The 18724-nt window shown below is 42.9% G+C and overlaps 1 protein-coding gene across 4 annotated transcripts in view; it reads right to left on the bottom strand.

Annotated features, from left to right (window-relative positions):
• LOC114653083 (dual specificity calcium/calmodulin-dependent 3',5'-cyclic nucleotide phosphodiesterase 1C-like) overlaps nt 1–18724 on the bottom strand; it is a 930233-nt gene that overhangs the window by 151111 nt on the left and 760398 nt on the right. For all 4 annotated transcript variants that reach the window (XM_051929365.1, XM_051929364.1, XM_051929366.1 and 1 more), the window contains one exon: nt 94–214. In XM_051929365.1, the coding sequence (XP_051785325.1) occupies nt 94–214 (121 nt within the window). The remainder of the gene's footprint in view (nt 1–93; nt 215–18724) is intronic.

Below are 18724 nucleotides of genomic sequence, written 5' to 3'. Positions count from 1 at the left end.
CTACAATGAAACAAATAAACATGTACGAATGTTTGCTTATTTTGTTTTATGAATTTTCTTACTAAAATAAGCAACCAAATTATTTATTGTTACCTGTCTAAAGAATTCCTCAAGTAATGATGTGGTCCAGCGATGATGTAGCTCCCAGTTTTTGGCAGGATGACTGATATCAGAAGTGTGCAACAGCAAAGATAAGGCTTTTGGCTTGTCAATTCTGTAAATAAAGGGAATTTTCCAAGATAGGAGTAAATCATAAATCCAATTAAATTTAGAATGCAACAGTATAAAGCTAAATATTTAAAAAAAATGAGCAAATATAAAGTTAAGTAAGAATAGTTTAACTTACACATAGGAATTCCTACAAAATTTTCTAGATCCTCTGAAATTACCCACTTGTATTAATTGTTTCATTCTGATGACATCTGTTACTTTCTCTTTGTATTAATGATAGCTATTTGCTTCAAACAAACATGGGAATCGTTATCCTTTACAGAATTAGTTCTGTTGTTGCAACTGTTCTGTTGTTAGGTTAGCCACAGGATATTATTAGTGCCATGGACATTGTGGGATCACAATAATACCAACTCTGAAAGCGATAGAAAGTAAACAGGCTATTGGAGGAAATGAGTCTCAGATATTGTAGATATTGTAATAATAATAATAATAAAAAACAGAATTAAATGTTTCTAATGTTATATAAAATTTGGTATGTGCAATAAGTAATGAAAACATCCAAAGCTTCAGTTTATTATTGTCTTTATAGATATTTCCTGTTATATTTGGAGACAAAAAGCTGCCATAAATTAAAAGTGAACAAAGCACCACGCATTAATGTTATTACAGCATGAATGTTTAAGCACAGAGGCCCAACCTTTTGGCTTGGCTGCACAAAGCTATTGTCACAGTATGGGAGAGTGAAGTTATCCCATCAGGCTGGAAATGTGGCATCATCATTCCAATTCCAAAAAATGGCAACCTCAGCCACTGTAAAAACTACCATGGTATTTGCCTCCTCAGTGTAGGTGGTAAAGGTTTTGCCAAGGTGGTACTTAATAGAAGTGCCTTTGATCAGAGGCTGCAGAAAAATTAGGCAGGCTTCAGACCTAGGCCAATTCTGCCAAAATCATCTATTCAGCCTGCGACAAATTATTGAAAAGTGCAGGAAGTTTCACATTTGCTTCAGTACATACGCTTCACTGTAGACAATACTTTTTCTTTGATTTTATTAAAATCAAACAAAATTCCACACAAAAAAGTTTTACAAAAATAGGTTTGAAACAAATCAACCCTCACACCTAAGAAAGAGAGCTAGGCCAGCAGAGTAAAACTTTAAGCTAATAAAAATGAGTAAATAGATAAACTAATAGATTACTTGTAATTACCTCAGTTCACAAACATCTCTGAACACATACAAATCGGGTTATGACCAAAAAGTTCGTCAAACTTTTGCCTCTATGCATGACCACACACTCGGTATAGGAACAAGCTAGTTTCCCTTTCGGTTTGTGCGCGCCGATGATTTCCGCACGTGTTCAGTCTCTCCCTGTGCATTTCCTGTGCAGCGTTAGAGAGAGAGCGCGAGAGAGAGACACAGACAGACACATGCACGCGCAAGAGAGAGAGAGAGACACACGCACACGAGAAGGAGACACATGCACGCGCGAGAGAAAAAGAGACACACGCGCACGAGAGACACACACCGACACACACATGTGAGAGAGACGCACGCACACACACATACACGCATAAACGCACGCGAGACAGATGCACGCACACACATACACGCTGTGAGAGACACACACGCCAGAGAGGGTCAGTCACAAATCCACTGTAATCATGTTTTACAACAAAACAACAGAAAAATGTAACTGAAAAAATGAACTTAGCAACAAAAAATAGACTACGCTCACGCTCGCAAACTTGCAGTTCTTGTTGCCGATTGATGCATTTTTTTTTTTTTTTTTTTTTTTTTTTGTGTTGGGACGTCGGATAATACAGAATGTTGGATAAGCGAAGGTTGGATAAGCAAGACTCTGCTGTAGTATATAACATCAGTTACCCACTTACTTAGAATAGAAGAGTCAGGATTCTTCCAGTTGAGCAAGATAAGTCTACGTGCCAATAGTGTGGTAAAGGCAATTACAGTTTGTTTCTCCTTCTCCACTTTAAGCCCATCTGGAAGTACACCAAACACAGCTGTTAATGGAATGAATGTTAATGAAAGGCATTTAAAGAGTTTGGTCCAGAATGATGCTAATTTGGTGCACGCCCAAAACATACGACCCAGTGAAGCTGGAACTTGATTGCAGCATTCGCAGGTTGGATCTTTCCCTGGAAACATTTTGGACAATTTTAAGTAAGAGAGATGTGCTCGATATATTATTTTGACTTGAATAATTGTATGCTGGCGGCACGGTGGTGCAGTGGCAGTGCTGCTGCCTTGCAGTTAGGAGACCCAGGTTCGCTTCCCGGGTCATCCCTGCGTGGAGTTTGCATGTTTTCCCCGTGTCTGCGTGGGTTTCGTCCAGGTGCTCCAGTTTCCTCCCACAGTCCAATGACATGCAGGTTAGGTGGACTGGTGATCCTAAATTGTCCCTAGTGTGTGTGCCCTACGGTGGGCTGGTGCCCTGCCCGGGATTTGTTTCCTGCTTTGCGCCCTGTGTTGGCTGGGATTGGTTCCAGCAGACCCCCGTGACCCTGTAGTTAGGATATAGCAGGTTGGATGATGGATGGATGGATAATTGTATGCTTTGCGCATATGGAGCTTGAGTGAATTCTGTGCATTGCTACCTTCCACTCCTTTTCTGAAATGTCAAGTGAGAGAACCTTTTCCCACTGTACTCTGGGATCTTTGAAAGGGAGGGACTGTAAAATGGTTTTACAGTATATATTACAGAGATGCTGTCTGAGTCCTTGAGACTGATCAATATTTTTCCGGCATAGAGGTAGGTGAGGAAAATTGGGCAGGTTCTGTTTAACAAAGTTTCTAATTTGAAGGTAGTGAAAGAAATGTGTTGCTGGAAAGTTAAATTTGTAGTGTAACTGTTCGTAGCTTGCAAAGACATTGTCTATGTGCAGATCTCTAAGCCTAATCCTAAATGTTTTACAGACGTTAAAAACTGCATATGTTTGAGAGGGTGGAAAAAGGTGGTTCTCATGCAGAGGTGCCACAGATAAAAGCTTCTCTATCTTAAAATACTTCCCAAATTGGTTTCATATTCTGAGTGAGTGAAGCACAATTGGGTTGTTAGTATATTGGCGATAACTTGTATTTATTGGGGTGCAAAGCAAGGAATATAAATAAGTTCTGCAGGATTTTATTTCTATTGCGGACCAAGCCTGTGTATGTTCATTTATTTGTGTCCATGTCCTGGTTTTTATAGCGTGTATATTTGCTGCCCTTTGAATACATAGGTCTTTACAGGGTCACCCTTTGGATACGTGGATGTTTTGAATTCCAAATAAATGTGGTTATGGTTGAACCTAGTTTCTTAAAAAATAATTTATTGATGTAATGTTTTGAAATAAAAAGAGAAGCTTAGGAAGGATATTCATCTTAACAATGTTAATTCTTCCAGCTAAAGTGAGATGAAGGGTTGACCATCTATGCAAGTTTTGCTTAATTTTTTCCATACAGATGGCAAAATTTTGTTGATAAAGAGCTTTATGTTTACTTGTGATGTTTACCCCTATGTATTTAAACTGATCTGCGATGATAAAAGGGAAGGTGTCCAATCTAATATTGTGTGCTTGAGAATTCACTGGAAAAAGCACACTTTTATTCAAATTGATTCTGACACCAGAAATCTTTTGAAATTCTGTTAGTGCTGTTAGGACTGCGGGCACAGTATTTTGTGGATCAGAAATATACAGTACCGTATCATCTACATATAGAGAAATTTTCTGTTCAAGTCCTTCTCTGATAATTCCCTTTATCTCATAAGCATTTTGACAATGAAATGACAGTGGCTCAATGGCAACTGTAAAAAGCAGTGGTGACAAGGGGCATCCTTGTCTAGTACCACGTTCTAGTTTAAAGTAGTCTGAATTAATGTTGTTAATACAAACTGAAGCTTAGAATTGATATACAGTAGTTTGATCCATGCATTAATGTTCAGGCCAAACCCAAATTTCTTCCAATGCAGTGAAAAGGTAGTTCCATTCAACCATATCAAATGCTTTTTCTGCATCCAACAATAATATCATCTCCGGAGTGTTTGACTATGTGGGTGAATATATTACATTAAACAGGCATTGAAGATTGGAAGCAAAGTGTCTGCCTTTAATAAATCCGATTTGGTCTTATGATATTATCGAAGGGAGCACTTTCTCCATCCTTCTAGCTGGGACTTTGGAGAGTATCTTAACATCATTATTCCAAAGTGAAATTGGTCTGTATGATGCACATTGTAAGATGTCCTTAATTTGTTTAGGGAAGATGGTAATTGATGCTTGGTGAAAAGTTTGATGTAGAATTTTATTGTCTCTAGCTGCTGTAAATGTTGCTAATTAAAGGGGAGCTAGCTGAGTTGAGAATTTCTTATAAAATTCGGCAGGGCCTGCTGCTTTCCCACTCTGAAGTGAGTTTATAGCATTAAGTATTTCTGATAGTGCCAGAGGTTTATCCAGTTCCTCTGCACTAAGAGTATCTATTTGTGGTATCTGCAATGCATCCAAAAATGCTTTACATTGTGTCTTGTCTTCTTTAAACTCAGTAGAATATAAGGATTAATAGTAGTCTCTAAATGTCAGTCATCATCAGTCAGTCATTGTATTTGTGGTATCTGTAATGCACCCAAAAATGCTTTAGATTGTGTCTTGTCTTCTTTAAACTCAGTAGAATATAAGGATTAATAGTAGTCTCTAAATGTCAGTCATCAACAGTCAGTCATTGTCCAACCCGCTATATCCTAACACAGGGTCACAGGGGTCTGCCGGAGCCAATCCCAGCCAGCACAGGGCAGGAACACACCCCAGGCAGGGCGCCAGCACACACACACCCACACCCCAAGCACACACTAGGGACAATTTAGGATTACCAATGCACCTAATCTGCATGTCTTTGGACTGTGGGAGGAAACCAGAGCACCCGGAGGAAAACCCACGCAGACATGGGGGAGAACATGCAAACTCCATGCAGGGAGGACCCGGGAAGCGAACCCAGGTGTCCATACTGCGAGGCAGCAACGCTACACTGCACCACCGTGCTGCCCAGTCTCTAAATGTGTGCATTATATTTTTATGGTCAATGATTTTGTCTCTGTTTGTGTTGGTGATTGCTGGGATTGTATTGCAAACTTATTGCTTGTGGATTTGTTGAGTTAATATCTTATTAGCTTTCTCTCCATGTTCATAGTATTGATGTCTTGATTTACAAATGAGTTGTTCAGTTTCTTTAGTTGTTAAGAGGTTGAGTTCTAAATGCAGAGCCTGCCTTTTCCTATGAAGTGCCTCACTTGGACACCTGGCATGTTCTTGATCTATTCTAGTAATTTCACTAATTGGCTCTGATACCTTCTTGGTTTCCAATTTATTTCTGTTGATAGATATGAGATAATCTTTCCTCTTAAGAAGGCCTTCAGGGTTTCCCAGAGTATTCTTGCAGAAACCTCTGAGGATGTATTTGTCTCTAAGAAAAAATTGATTTGTTTGGATATAAATTCTGTACAGTTCTTATTTACTAATAAAAATGGGTTAAGACACCATCTGCGAGATGAGTGTGTGGGGCATAATGATATTAGTTCTAAGATCAAAGGGGCACGGTCAGAAATAACAATAGTGTTGTACTTACAAGATTTAATTGTAGGTAAGAAATTGTTATCTACAAAGAAATAATCAATTCTTGAGTAGCAATGATGCACTGGTGAGTAGAAGGAATATGCTGTTGAGTTTGGGTTTAGAAACCTCCAGGGGTCTGATAAGTTGTGGTCAGTTACAAACTGTGTGATTGTCTTTGCAGTGTTAGTTGTCATCACCCCTGTGGCAGGAAACCTTTCTAGGTCTGGATTTAAAACACAATTAAAGTCCCCAGCCATTATAATTTTATGAGTGTTCACATTGGGAATGGATACAAATACATTTTGGATGAAGTCCCTGTCATTGACATTGAGTGCATAAATATTCATCAGAATCACTTTACAGTTAAATAAATTACCTATGACAAACACATATCTCCCTTCAGGATCAGATACTACATTTGATACTACAAATTAGACTGTTTTATGTATAAGAATTCCCACACCTCTAGTTTTCTTTGTAAAGCTGGAATGGAACATTTGGCCAGTCCAGTCTTTGTTCAGCCAAAACTGATCCTTGCTTAATAAGTGGGTCTCCTGTAAAAATACTATTTTAGCATTTAGACCTGTTAGGGGGTGGCACAGTGGGTAGCGCTGCTGCCTCACAGTTGGGAGACCTGGGGACCTGGGTTCGCTTCCCGGGTCCTCCCTGCATGGAGTTTGCATGTTCTCCCCGTGTCTGCGTGGGTTTCCTCCCACAGTCCAAAGACATGCTGGTTAGGTGGATTGGCGATTCTAAATTGGCCCTAGTGTGTGTTTGTGTGTGTCCTGCAGTGGGTTGGCACCCCTGCCCAGGATTGTTTCCTGCCTTGTGCCCTGTGTTGGCTGGGATTGGCTCCAGCAGACCCCCGTGACCCTGTGTTTGGATTCAGCGGGTTGGAAAATGGATGGATGGATGGACCTGTTAGGTGAGAGAATACTTTCTTTCCCTTTAATTCATGATTCAGGCCTTTAACATTCCAGCTCACAAAGTTAACTGTCTGGTCATGGAGACATTGCTTCTGAACTTTTGTTGTCATGTTGTAGTCTTAACAGAAAATAAGACAGCTTTGGCCTTAATTTCCAATTTTCCCATGAGTTATTACCATGAAGCCTATTGTTACACTGGTACTTATAATTATAAGGATTAAAAGGATTGATTAGAGATACAGTAGCTTGCTCTCTTTCTCTCCTCCCCAGTCCCCCCGTCCCCCCATTTTACCTCCCCATGTGAAGCTGGACCACACTTCATAAAGTTCCAGTCCTCTGACATACTTAGAGACAGAGCACGTCCAAAACAAAACAAGCCCCCCAGCAGCAGCGTATGAGGAATATATTGCCAGTACAGTCCAAATACTATAAGCATAAAATATAATCTTCAACAATCTTGAGATAGTAAAATAGTAAGATAGTAAACCCAGGAAAGGGTGTTAAAAAGTGGCCCTGGATATGCATAGTAAACCCTAATACAATAATAACAATAATAATAAACTAAGGGTATGATGTTAAACAGTCTCCTTTAAAAAGAAAAAAAAAATTAATTTCTTCCACATGTACATACATATATGCATATAATTGTAATTAAAGCATAAACAAAAAGTGGCAGAGAAGGGAAAAAATGTTTAATTGCAGTACCAGTACAGTAATCCCTCGCTATATCGTGCTTCGACTTTTGCGGCTTCACTCTATCGCGGATTTTATATGTAAACATATCTAAATATATAACGCGGATTTTTCGCTGCTTCGTGGGATTCTGCGGACAATGGGTCTTTTTACTTCTGATACATGCTTCCTCAGTTGGTTTGCCCAGTTGGTTTCATACAAGGGACGCTATTGGCGGATGGCTGAGAAGCTACCCAATCAGAGCACGCAGTTAAGTTCCTGTGTGCTGATTGGCTCAGCTACAGAGCACAGAATTCAATTCCGCTGCATTAACCCGGAAGTCTTGTCTCGCTCATTCAGCATCAACGTGCTCCTGCTACTGCTTCAGGAGCCGTGCCCAATCGCCAACGGAAGATGTTAACGATTTCCGAAAAGGTAAAAGTTTTGGATATGTTGAAGGAAGGGAACAGCTACACCGCTGCAGGACGCCATTACAGAATCAATGAGTCCACGATTCTTTTTTATTTAAAAAGGAGGAAAAGAATATAAGATCTATGGCCGCAGTGTCCTTTAACCAGGGCGCAAAACGAGTTGTAAGTGGATGTAATAAGGCGATAGTCCGGATAGAATCTGCTTTAGGGATCTGGATTGAAGACTGCCAGAAGAAGAACAACTGTGGTGCTACACAGTCACCTGAAGAGGCTCCTTTAGAAGAGCTGTAACGCTCTCCTTTGTTGTGCAGTAAAATTAAACTCATCGTTATCAGACAAGTTGCCGTGTCATTGTTGGTGAGTAACATAATTAATTTTCTACGTACAGTACTTATTACATGTACATAGCTGACAGACTGAGAAGATCATTCCTCCCCCAAACTATGCGACTCTTCAATTCCACCAGAGGGGATAAACGTTGAACATTATTCAAGTTATTGTCTGTTTTTTACCTGCATTTTTTATTACTCTTTAATTTAATATTTTTTGCTGCTGGAGTATGTGAATTTCCCCCTGGGATTAATAAAGTATCTATCTATCTATCTATCTATCTATCTATCTATCTATCTATCTATCTATCTATCTATCTATCTATCTATCTATCTATCTATCTATCTATCTATCTATCTAGTTTAGTATCACTGTACACACATTTTACTGTATACAATTTTTCTTGCATTGTACGTATTTATTGCTGGTGGCCTGCCTGTCGTAATGGCTGTAACATATGTGATATCGGAGACGCTCGATATCTTTAAAATAATATTTAGGTTTTACTGTATATAAACAGTGTGTTTACATACATAATTTCAATGAATCTTACCAAATATCTAAGAGAATACAAAGGGTTTATGCTGTATAATTGTGCGGGAAATGTTTATAAGAGTGTGGGTGAGTTTATAAGGGTTTAAACTATATAAAAATAACCATATGAACATATGGTTTTTACTTCGCGGATTTTCACCTTTCGCGGGGGGTTCTGGAACGCAACCCCCGCGATCGAGGAAGGATTACTGTATCATTACAGGCGGATCAAACAGCTGGTAAGATCTTCTTTGCCATGTCATGACAGGATGTGACTCACGATCATATTTCAAAATAGTGTCAGGATCAGTTTTCTTGGGTTTTTTTCTGCTTCCTCCATAAAGATGTAATGCTTGCTTTGAATGTCCACTTTCAGTTTGGCAGGGTACAAGAGGCTGTATCTGATCTCGGCTTTCTGTAAGCGCTGTTTAATGTTGTAAAAAGCAACACGTTTAGCAGCTCTTGAGGGTGAGAAATCCGGAAAAATATGAATGTGGTTATTTTCAAATATAATCTCTTGTTTCTGTCTGAGAAGTAACATTACATGTAATTTAAATTGTAATTTTTCAAAATGCACGATAAGAGTCCTAGGTTTAGAGGTATTTGATGGCCATATGCGGTAAGCTGCTGCTATCTCGGTGTCTGATTTAAAGTCCTCTCCAATTATTTTAGAGAATAGTTCAGCTGTGAATTGCACTGGGTTTGGACTTTCACGATTCTCTGGGAGACCTTCGATTCTATTATTATTCCTTCTGCATCCATCTTCCAATGCAGCAAGTCTGTCTCTGATTTTTTTGCATTTGGAATTTGCAGCTGTTGATTTTTCATCAGCAGTAGATGCCAGATGTTTGGCTGTTTCAATTTGAGTCATGAACGTTTGCTTAACGTCTTCTAATTGAGCACCAAGTGCTCTCAGTTTATTCTCAAACTTAGATGCATTTTTCTGAATTTGTTCCTCAATTTTTTCTAGCATACCTTTAAAGGCCGCCTCAAAGCGATTATATACACGTTTCTCCAGGTCTTTAATATCCTGACGCAGCTTCTCATTTGTATTTACGTTTGTCTTGAGTATATCATTTAATTCTTTCTTTATATCTTTCTTGAGCGCCTTTATGTCTTGAGCAGTGGCCATTGCACCGATCATTACCTTCAGTTCAGGCAGATAGTTTCGGCCTTCGTGCTCTGCGGATGAAGTAGCAAGCCCTGTTAAAGCTGATGCTCCAGGCTCGCGAGCAGTAGACGAGAAAGCGGTAGGCAAGGCCATTTTCAGTTTCAATAAGCCTTCTGGAATGACCTGAATCACTTGCACATCTGCTCCCGCTTTCGCTCTTGAATGGAGACGATGCAGTGGCTCTGGGTCCAAGGAAATCTGTGCTTTTGCCTGTCTGTTCCAGGTCAGTCTCTGTAAGGCCATATCTTGAATTTGGACTTGATGCCTGTCTAGGCTTGGTTGTAGCTTTATATTTCTTTTCTGTTTCTTTCTGAGCCCCTTTCATCCAACTCATGTTTATATATGCTTGCATATACTGTAATAAAACCTCCTCGGTTTGGGTAAATACAGGATACCTCAGGTTGATAAAAAATAAGAGAAAAATTAACATCACTACTAACGGAGTTCTTTCGTAACGGACGAGATCAACTCCACTGCGGGCAATGCTTAAATTGTATGGATTGCCGGAGAAGCTGCTCACACTAAGTAAAGACACATATGATGAATCTGAATGTTGTGTTCGAGCTGGAAACAGGTTGTTTGGGTGGTTCAAAATAGTTTGTGATGTGGAGCAAGGATGTGTTTAGTTCCCTCTCCTGTTTGCCATGTTAATTGACTGGGTGCTAAAGGTGTCCCAAGACGCCAACAAACACACAATATTGTTTTGGCCATGAAGGAGTAGTAGATAACCAGCATAGTTGTTGTCAGATCTGGATTTTGCTGATGACATTGTCCTTTTAGAGTACTATACATGGACTTATCACTGCTACTGAACATCTCCAATATTTTGGAGCCACAGTTGGGTTTAAGATCAACTACGACAAAACCAAAGCTATGATGATCGTCCAACTGCGTGACAATGTCGGCACCATACAGTTATCCTTACCTGTGGGCAAGACTGTTAAGATTGTGTGCGACTTCAAATATCTCAGTTCTTTTGTGACGGACGATTGGTCAGTACTAAAAGAAGTTTTACCTGACTGGACAGTGCTGCCCCTGCCTCCTTTGGTATGATGGACAACGTCTGGAAAGATCTCAACATAGCTGTCCATCACAAAATATGCCTCTATAATACACTTGTAATTTCAGTACTGACTAATGGATGCAAATCTTGAGCACCCACAAAAGTCATGGAACACTGAATAGATGCTTTTGACCAGTGATGTCTGCTGCACATCCTCAAGATTAATTGGACAATGAAAATTATGATTACTGAGGTGCACACAAAAACAGCTCAACCAGCAGCAAGCGGCATAATAAGACAGAAGCGTTTACAGTGGCTGGGTCACTTACTGAGGATGGATAACAATAGAATATAATGGCAACTAATGCAGTGGACGCCAACACACGGGAGGAATAAACCAGGTAGATCACGAACTCGCTAGGATGACATCACTCAAGCAGATTTGGCATTCCTCAGAGCTGCAAAACAAGCTGGCAAAAACCGAGAACAATGGTGGTGTTTTATCTATCTATCGTATTGGCAGCATATAGGCCTACTGTAGAAGACCTAACTAATCTGTAACATAACAATTTCAAACATGCTTTATCCATATCAGGGTTCTGTACCCTTTTCCAGCATCACTGAGCACAAGCCAGTGTTGGTCCAAGTGCCATACTATCACATAAATTTTAGAGGTGACAGTTAACCGTTGACAGCAGCTCTAACCTCTGTCCTACCATCTTGTTGTTGTATAAAGTAAATCAACTGTTTAGATTCTCTGTTGTCTAGTTGTTTAAAATGCTTAATACATGTACAAAAATTTAACTCCAGGTATTGAGTATGGCTGTATTACTAAACTCTATATATTATCATAAGTAAAAACCCAACAGGGCAGCCTGTTTTTGATATGCTGAAACTGCTGCACCTGCCAGCAACAATCATACCCATGGTCCAAGAGTCAATCTTATAAAAATTCTAATGTTTGATTAAACAACAACTTAACCTATTGACCATGGCTGCATGCTATATTTATTGACTTGTGGCCAATGAGATTGGCTGGATAGAGGAGCATGTTATTATCATTAATAAGCAGGTGTACCATATATATATACATACACACACACACACACACACACACACACACACATATATATATTCGGGATCATGGTGTATAGCGATACAACATCAAACGAGACCATCCATCGCCGAGGACGAGATCATGGTCTCGTTTGATGTTGTATCGCTATACACCATGATCCCGATCCAACTGGCCACAGAAACACTATTAATGAAACTGGATAGTGACCCCACCATAGAGACAAGAACCAAACTGTCCATCAAAGACATAATGCACCTAATATCACTTTGCCAAAAACTCACTTTCATTTCAACGGCAAGTATTACACACAGAAAGAAGGCATGCCAATGGGATCACCGTTATCTGGACTCCTAGCGGAACTGGTAATGCAACGATTTGAAAACATAGCTTTATCCCAGATTACACCCAAAATTTGGATACGCTATGTAGACGACACATTCGTCATACTAAGAAAAAACCAGCTGAATGAGTTCTACAATCATATCAACACAATATTCCCTGCAATCCAGTTCACAATGGAAAAAGAAATCAACCGACACATCAGCTTCCTGGACATTTACATCAAAAGAAATAGTGACGCCACCCTGACCACAAGTGTTTACCGCAAACAATGCTACGCAGACAAGATTCTACACTTCTCCAGCAACCACCCGGTATCTCATAAACGGAGCTGCGTGAAAACCCTATTCAAACGAGTCCACACTCATTGTAATACCAAGGAAACAAAAATTAATGAGAGACGCTACCTCTTCCACCTTTTCACCTCGAACGGATACTCAAAAACATTCATTAATCGGAGTCTACACAGAAGACGCCAAATGAATCAGCAAACAATCGACTTAAATCAGAACCCCCACCCCACCTGGCACTCACTCCCTTATCACCATAATGTGTCAGAAGGCACTGCACGCACCCTGACCAAGTTGGGCATCAGAATAGCACATAAACCCACGAACAATCTGCGCACGGTCCTGTTTAATGCTAAAAACAAGAAATCGACAGCCGAAACACGAAACGCAGGTTATAGTATTCCATGCAATTCTTGCTCAGCGGTATACATAGGACAAACGTCAAAAAGAATCTCAACACGTGTACAGGAACATCGCAACGCCGTCAGAAGAAAGGACGCACTATCTTTGATCTATGCACATACTAAATCGACAGGACACACATTCAACTGGGACAACGTAAAAGTAAAATTTAAGGCCAGTACTAAAAGTACCAGAGAGTTGGCCGAGTCTTGGCTATCAGATGAAAACGCCATCAACAGACACTTGGACATAAATCCAGCATATGCCAACTTAAGAAGAACATGTACACAATAAATAAACTATACAACTCCCCCACCCCCCCAGGGGTTGAAAGCTCAGGAATAAAACTATTTAATGATACGTGATTCTTTTTTCTCACTTCGTGGATCTCCAGCTGCAAATATGCAAACCGTATCACAGACCTTCTCTTCCATATATATATATATATATATATATATATATATATATATATATATATATGCAGTTGGAGATCCACAAAGGGAGAAAAAACGAATCACGTATCATAAAATAGTTTTATTCCTGAGCTTTCAACCCCTATCAGGGGTCTTCATCAGAGGATAATGCTTAGACTTACAAGAATCAAAGGCAATATATAGCATCACATTCAGTATTGGGGGGGGGGTGGCGGTGACTAAGTCAGTATGATCAAGGGGGGGGGGTGTATCGTTTAATTAAAGTGCATATGTCCTTCTTAAGTTGGCATATCTATCTAACTATCTCTCTCTCTCTCTCTCTCTATATATATATATATATATATATATATATACTATCTATATACATCCCCGTGCTTCTATATCTATCTATCTATCTATATATATATATACATATATATATATATATATATATATATATACTAGCAAAATACCCGCGCTTCGCAGCGGAGAAGTAGTGTGTTAAAGAGGTTATGTAAACATATATACTTATATATACATATCCACATATACACATATCTACATATATACATATATATATATATACATATACACATCCACATATATATATACATATATCAACATATATATACACATACATATACACACATACATACATACACACACATATCCATCCATCCATCCATTCTCTTCCGCTTATCCGAGGTCGGGTCGCGGGGGCAGCAGCTTGAGCAGAGATGCCCAGACTTCCCTCTCCCCGGCCACTTCTTCTAGCTCTTCCGGGAGAATCCCGAGGCGTTCCCAGGCCAGCCGGGAGACATAGTCCCTCCAGCGTGTCCTGGGTCTTCCCCGGGGTCTCCTCCCGGTTGGACGTGCCCGGAACACCTCCCCAGGGAGGCGTCCAGGAGGCATCCTGATCAGATGCCCGAGCCACCTCATCTGACTCCTCTCAATGCGGAGGAGCAGCGGCTCTACTCTGAGCCCCTCCCGGATGACTGAGCTTCTCACCCTATCTTTAAGGGAGAGCCCAGACACCCTGCGGAGGAAACTCATTTCAGCCGCTTGTATTTGCGATCTCGTTCTTTCGGTCACTACCCATAGCTCATGACCATAGGTGAGGGTGGGAACATAGATCGACCGGTAAATTGAGAGTTTTGCCTTATGGCTCAGCTCCTTTTTCACCACGACAGACCGATGCAGAGCCCGCATCACTGTGGACGCCGCACCGATCCGCCTGTCGATCTCACGCTCCATTCTTCCCTCACTCGTGAACAAGACCCCAAGATACTTGAACTCCTCCACTTGAGGCAGGATCTCGCTCCCAACCCTGAGAGGGCAATCCACCCTTCTCCGGCTGAGGACCATGGTCTCGGATTTGGAGGTGCTGATTCCCATCCCAGCCGCTTCACACTCAGCTGCGAGCCGATCCAGAGAGAGCTGAAGATCACGGCCTGATGAAGCAAACAGGACAACATCATCTGCAAAAAGCAGTGACCCAATCCTGAGTCCACCAAACCGGACCCCCTCAACACCCTGGCTGCGCCTAGAAATTCTGTCCATAAAAGTTATGAACAGAATCGGTGACAAAGGGCAGCCCTGGCGGAGTCCAACTCTCACTGGAAACGGGTTCGACTTACTGCCGGCAATGCGGACCAAGCTCTGATACCGGTTGTACAGGGACCGAACCGCCCTTATCAGGGGGTCCGGTATTCCATACTCCCGGAGCACCCCCCACAGGATCCCCCGAGGAACACGGTCGAACACCTTTTCCAAGTCCACAAAACACATGTAGACTGGTTGGGCGAACTCCCATGCACCCTCCAGGACTCTGCTAAAGGTGTAGAGCTGGTCCACTGTTCCGCGACCAGGACGAAAACCACACTGTTCCTCCTGAATCCGAGGTTCGACTATCCGACGGACCCTCCTCTCCAGAACCCCCAAATAGACTTTTCCAGGGAGGCTGAGAAGTGTGATCCCTCTGTAGTTGGAACACACCCTCCGGTCCCCCTTCTTAAAGAGGGGGACCACCACCCCGGTCTGCCAATCCAGAGGCACTGTCCCTGATGTCCATGCGATGTTGTAGAGACGTGTCAACCAAGACAGCCCTACAACATCAAGAGCCTTGAGGAACTCCGGGCGTATCTCATCCACCCCCGGGGCCCTGCCACCAAGGAGTTTTTTGACCACCTCGGTGACCTCAGTCCCAGAGATGGGAAAGCCCACCTCCGAGTCCCCAGGCTCTGCTTCCTCATTGGAAGGCATGTTATTGGGATTGAGGAGGTCTTCGAAGTACTCCCCCCACCGACTCACAACGTCCCAAGTCGAGGTCAGCAGCGCACCATCACCACCATATACAGTGTTGACACTGCACTGCTTCCCCCTCCTGAGACGCCGGACGGTGGACCAGAATCTCCTCGAAGCCGTCCGAAAGTCGTTCTCCATGGCCTCCCCAAACTCCTCCCATGCCCGAGTTTTTGCCTTAGCAACCACCGAAGCTGCATTCCGCTTGGCCTGCCGGTACCTATTAGCTGCCTCCAGAGTTCCACAGGACAAAAGGGACCGGTAGGACTCCTTCTTCAGCTTGACGGCATCCCTCACCGCCGGTGTCCACCAACGGGTTCGGGGATTGCCGCCACGACAGGCACCGACCACCTTATGGCCACAGCTCCGGTCAGCCGCCTCAACAATAGAGGCACGGAACATGGCCCATTCGGACTCAATGTCCCCCACCTCCCTCGGGACATGGTCGAAGTTCTGCTGGAGGTGGGAGTTGAAGCTACTTCTGACAGGGGGCTCTGCCAGATGTTCCCAGCAGACCCTCACAACACGTTTGGGCCTACCAGGCCTGACCGGCATCCTCCCCCACCATCGAAGCCAACTCACCACCAGGTGGTGATCAGTTGATAGCTCCGCCCCTCTCTTCACCCGAGTGTCCAAGACATGTGGCCGCAAGTCCGACGACACGACCACAAAGTCGATCATCGAACTGAGGCCTAGGGTGTCCTGGTGCCAAGTGCACATATGAACACCCCTATGCTTGAACATGGTGTTTGTTATGGACAATCCATGACGAGCACAGAAGTCCAATAACAAAACACCACTCGGGTTCTGATCGGGGGGGCCATTCCTCCCAATCACGCCCTTCCAGGTCTCACTGTCATTGCCCACGTGAGCATTGAAGTCCCCCAGCAGTACGAGGGAGTCCCCAGAAGGTATGCCCTCTAGCACACCCTCTAGGGACTCCAAAAAGGGTGGGTACTCTGAACTGCTGTTCGGTGCATATGCACAAACAACAGTTAGGACCCGTCCCCCCACCCGAAGGCGGAGGGAGGCTACCCTCTCGTCTACCGGGGTAAACCCCAATGTACAGGCTCCAAGTCGGGGGGCAATAAGTATACCCACACCCGCTCGGCACCTCTCACCGGGGGCAACTCCAGAGTGGTAGAGAGTCCAGCCCCTCTCAAGGAGATTGGTTCCAGAGTCCAAGCTGTGCGTTGAGGTGAGCCCGACTATATCTAGCCGGAACCTCTCAACCTCACACACAAGCTCAGGCTCCTTCCCCTTCAGAGAGGTGACATTCCACGTCCCAAGAGCCAGCTTCTGTAGCCGAGGATCGGACCGCCAAGGTCCCCGCCTTCGGCCACCACCCAACTCACACTGCACCCGACCTCCTTGGCCCCTCCCATAGGTGGTGAGCCCATGGGAAGACACACACACACATATATATATATATACACATACAGACACATATATATACATATACATATTTACATATCTACATATATATACACATATATACTTATCTACATACATACACATCTATCTATCTATCTATCTATCTATCTATCTATCTATCTATCTATCTATCTATCTATCTATCTATCTATCTATCTATCTATCTATCTATCTATCTATCTATCTATCTATCTATCTATCTATATATACATATCTCTATCTATCTATCTATCTATGTGAATTTCCCATTGGGATTAATAAAGTATCTATCTATCTATATATATCTATCTATCTATCTCTCTCTATATATCTATCTATCTATATATATACACTTCCTGCTCCCTTCTGGGCCTTTAAAACTGCCATCTTGCCTCAGTACAGGCAGTTCTGTTTTGGACTCTGAACGATTCACATCGTGTACTTAAAAAGAGCGATTGCAGCCAAGCATAATATACGGGTGGCTGCCCCAAACCTTTGTGATATCTCCGACTCATTCTTGTTACAATGGCGTAGTCGGCAGGATGCAGCTTTCCCAGAAGAAACCGGGAAGGAACCTTAAAAGTACTAAGGTAGGAGAGTACTGGGGCCGTGTTTCCGGGTGGGTGGCGTGCTCAGCGGTCCAGAGTGGCACGGTGCAGGCTTCGCTCCCACCAAGGGATAATGAGCCCCTAATCCTACACAGGGAGAATGTGGAGGAGACCCACCAATGTGGGCTGGTCCCTGGGGGGAAAATGAAAAGGGCTTACTATGTTCTCTCAGAGGAGAGGACTGGGCCGCCCGTCGGGACCAAGGTCCTAAAGACACATGGGCTATCCCCAGACCAGCAGGTAAAAATACTACAGCCATGGGAATATGATTCAGAGAGATCAGCCCGGGAGCAAGCTTATGCTGTCTGGGAAACAGTGGCTCAATGGCTGAGGCCCTTTGAATTAAACACCCGGCAAGTTGTGCAGCAGGTATCCTGCTTTATTTTGCTACAAGGTCTTCCCAAGAACTTTGCCCAGCCGGTCTGGGGAGACTTCCATTCTATGGACGAGCTCATAGCTCAAATAAGAACTAAACCAGCCTCACAATCTGTGAGAGCAGAACGGTCCTCTAGTGGACTCCGTAGGGATTATGTCCCACTATATAAGTCCCTTCCATATAACCCGAAGCCTGTTCCGATGTCCGTGGGGCGCGGGGTGGGCTGCTCGCACGGGAGCACGAGGAGGGAGGACGGTTGTATGCACTTACGAACCCCCTGGCTAATGGGCATATGAGGGTGGTAATACTCAATGGCTTTAGAGTTACAGCACTTTTGGATACCGGCAGCAACATGACCATTGTTGATTGTCGTTATGTACTACCGCGACAGAGAATGAGAAAAAAGATCAGTATTTGGTGTATACATGGCGAAACACAGTCATATAAAACCGCCCTGTGTGTCATCAGCTTTGAACAAGCAGTGAGAAAGATCCCCGTAGCGGTTCACCCTTACCCACCTTTTCCGGTGATACTAGGGCGAGACTGGTGTGACAATAAATGCGGTGTACTAATATCCACTCCTCGTAACTCTGTAGGCCTAGTAATAGAAGGAACGAATCCCTCTCAGGCTGTTTCCACGCCGTGTATCTTGCCGGGGG

Source organism: Erpetoichthys calabaricus, chromosome 6 (genome assembly GCF_900747795.2).
Source record: "Erpetoichthys calabaricus chromosome 6, fErpCal1.3, whole genome shotgun sequence".
In the NCBI taxonomy this organism is placed as follows: domain Eukaryota; kingdom Metazoa; phylum Chordata; class Cladistia; order Polypteriformes; family Polypteridae; genus Erpetoichthys; species Erpetoichthys calabaricus.
Note: the sequence above shows the minus strand (reverse complement) of the source record. Positions and strands in the feature narration are given on the sequence as shown.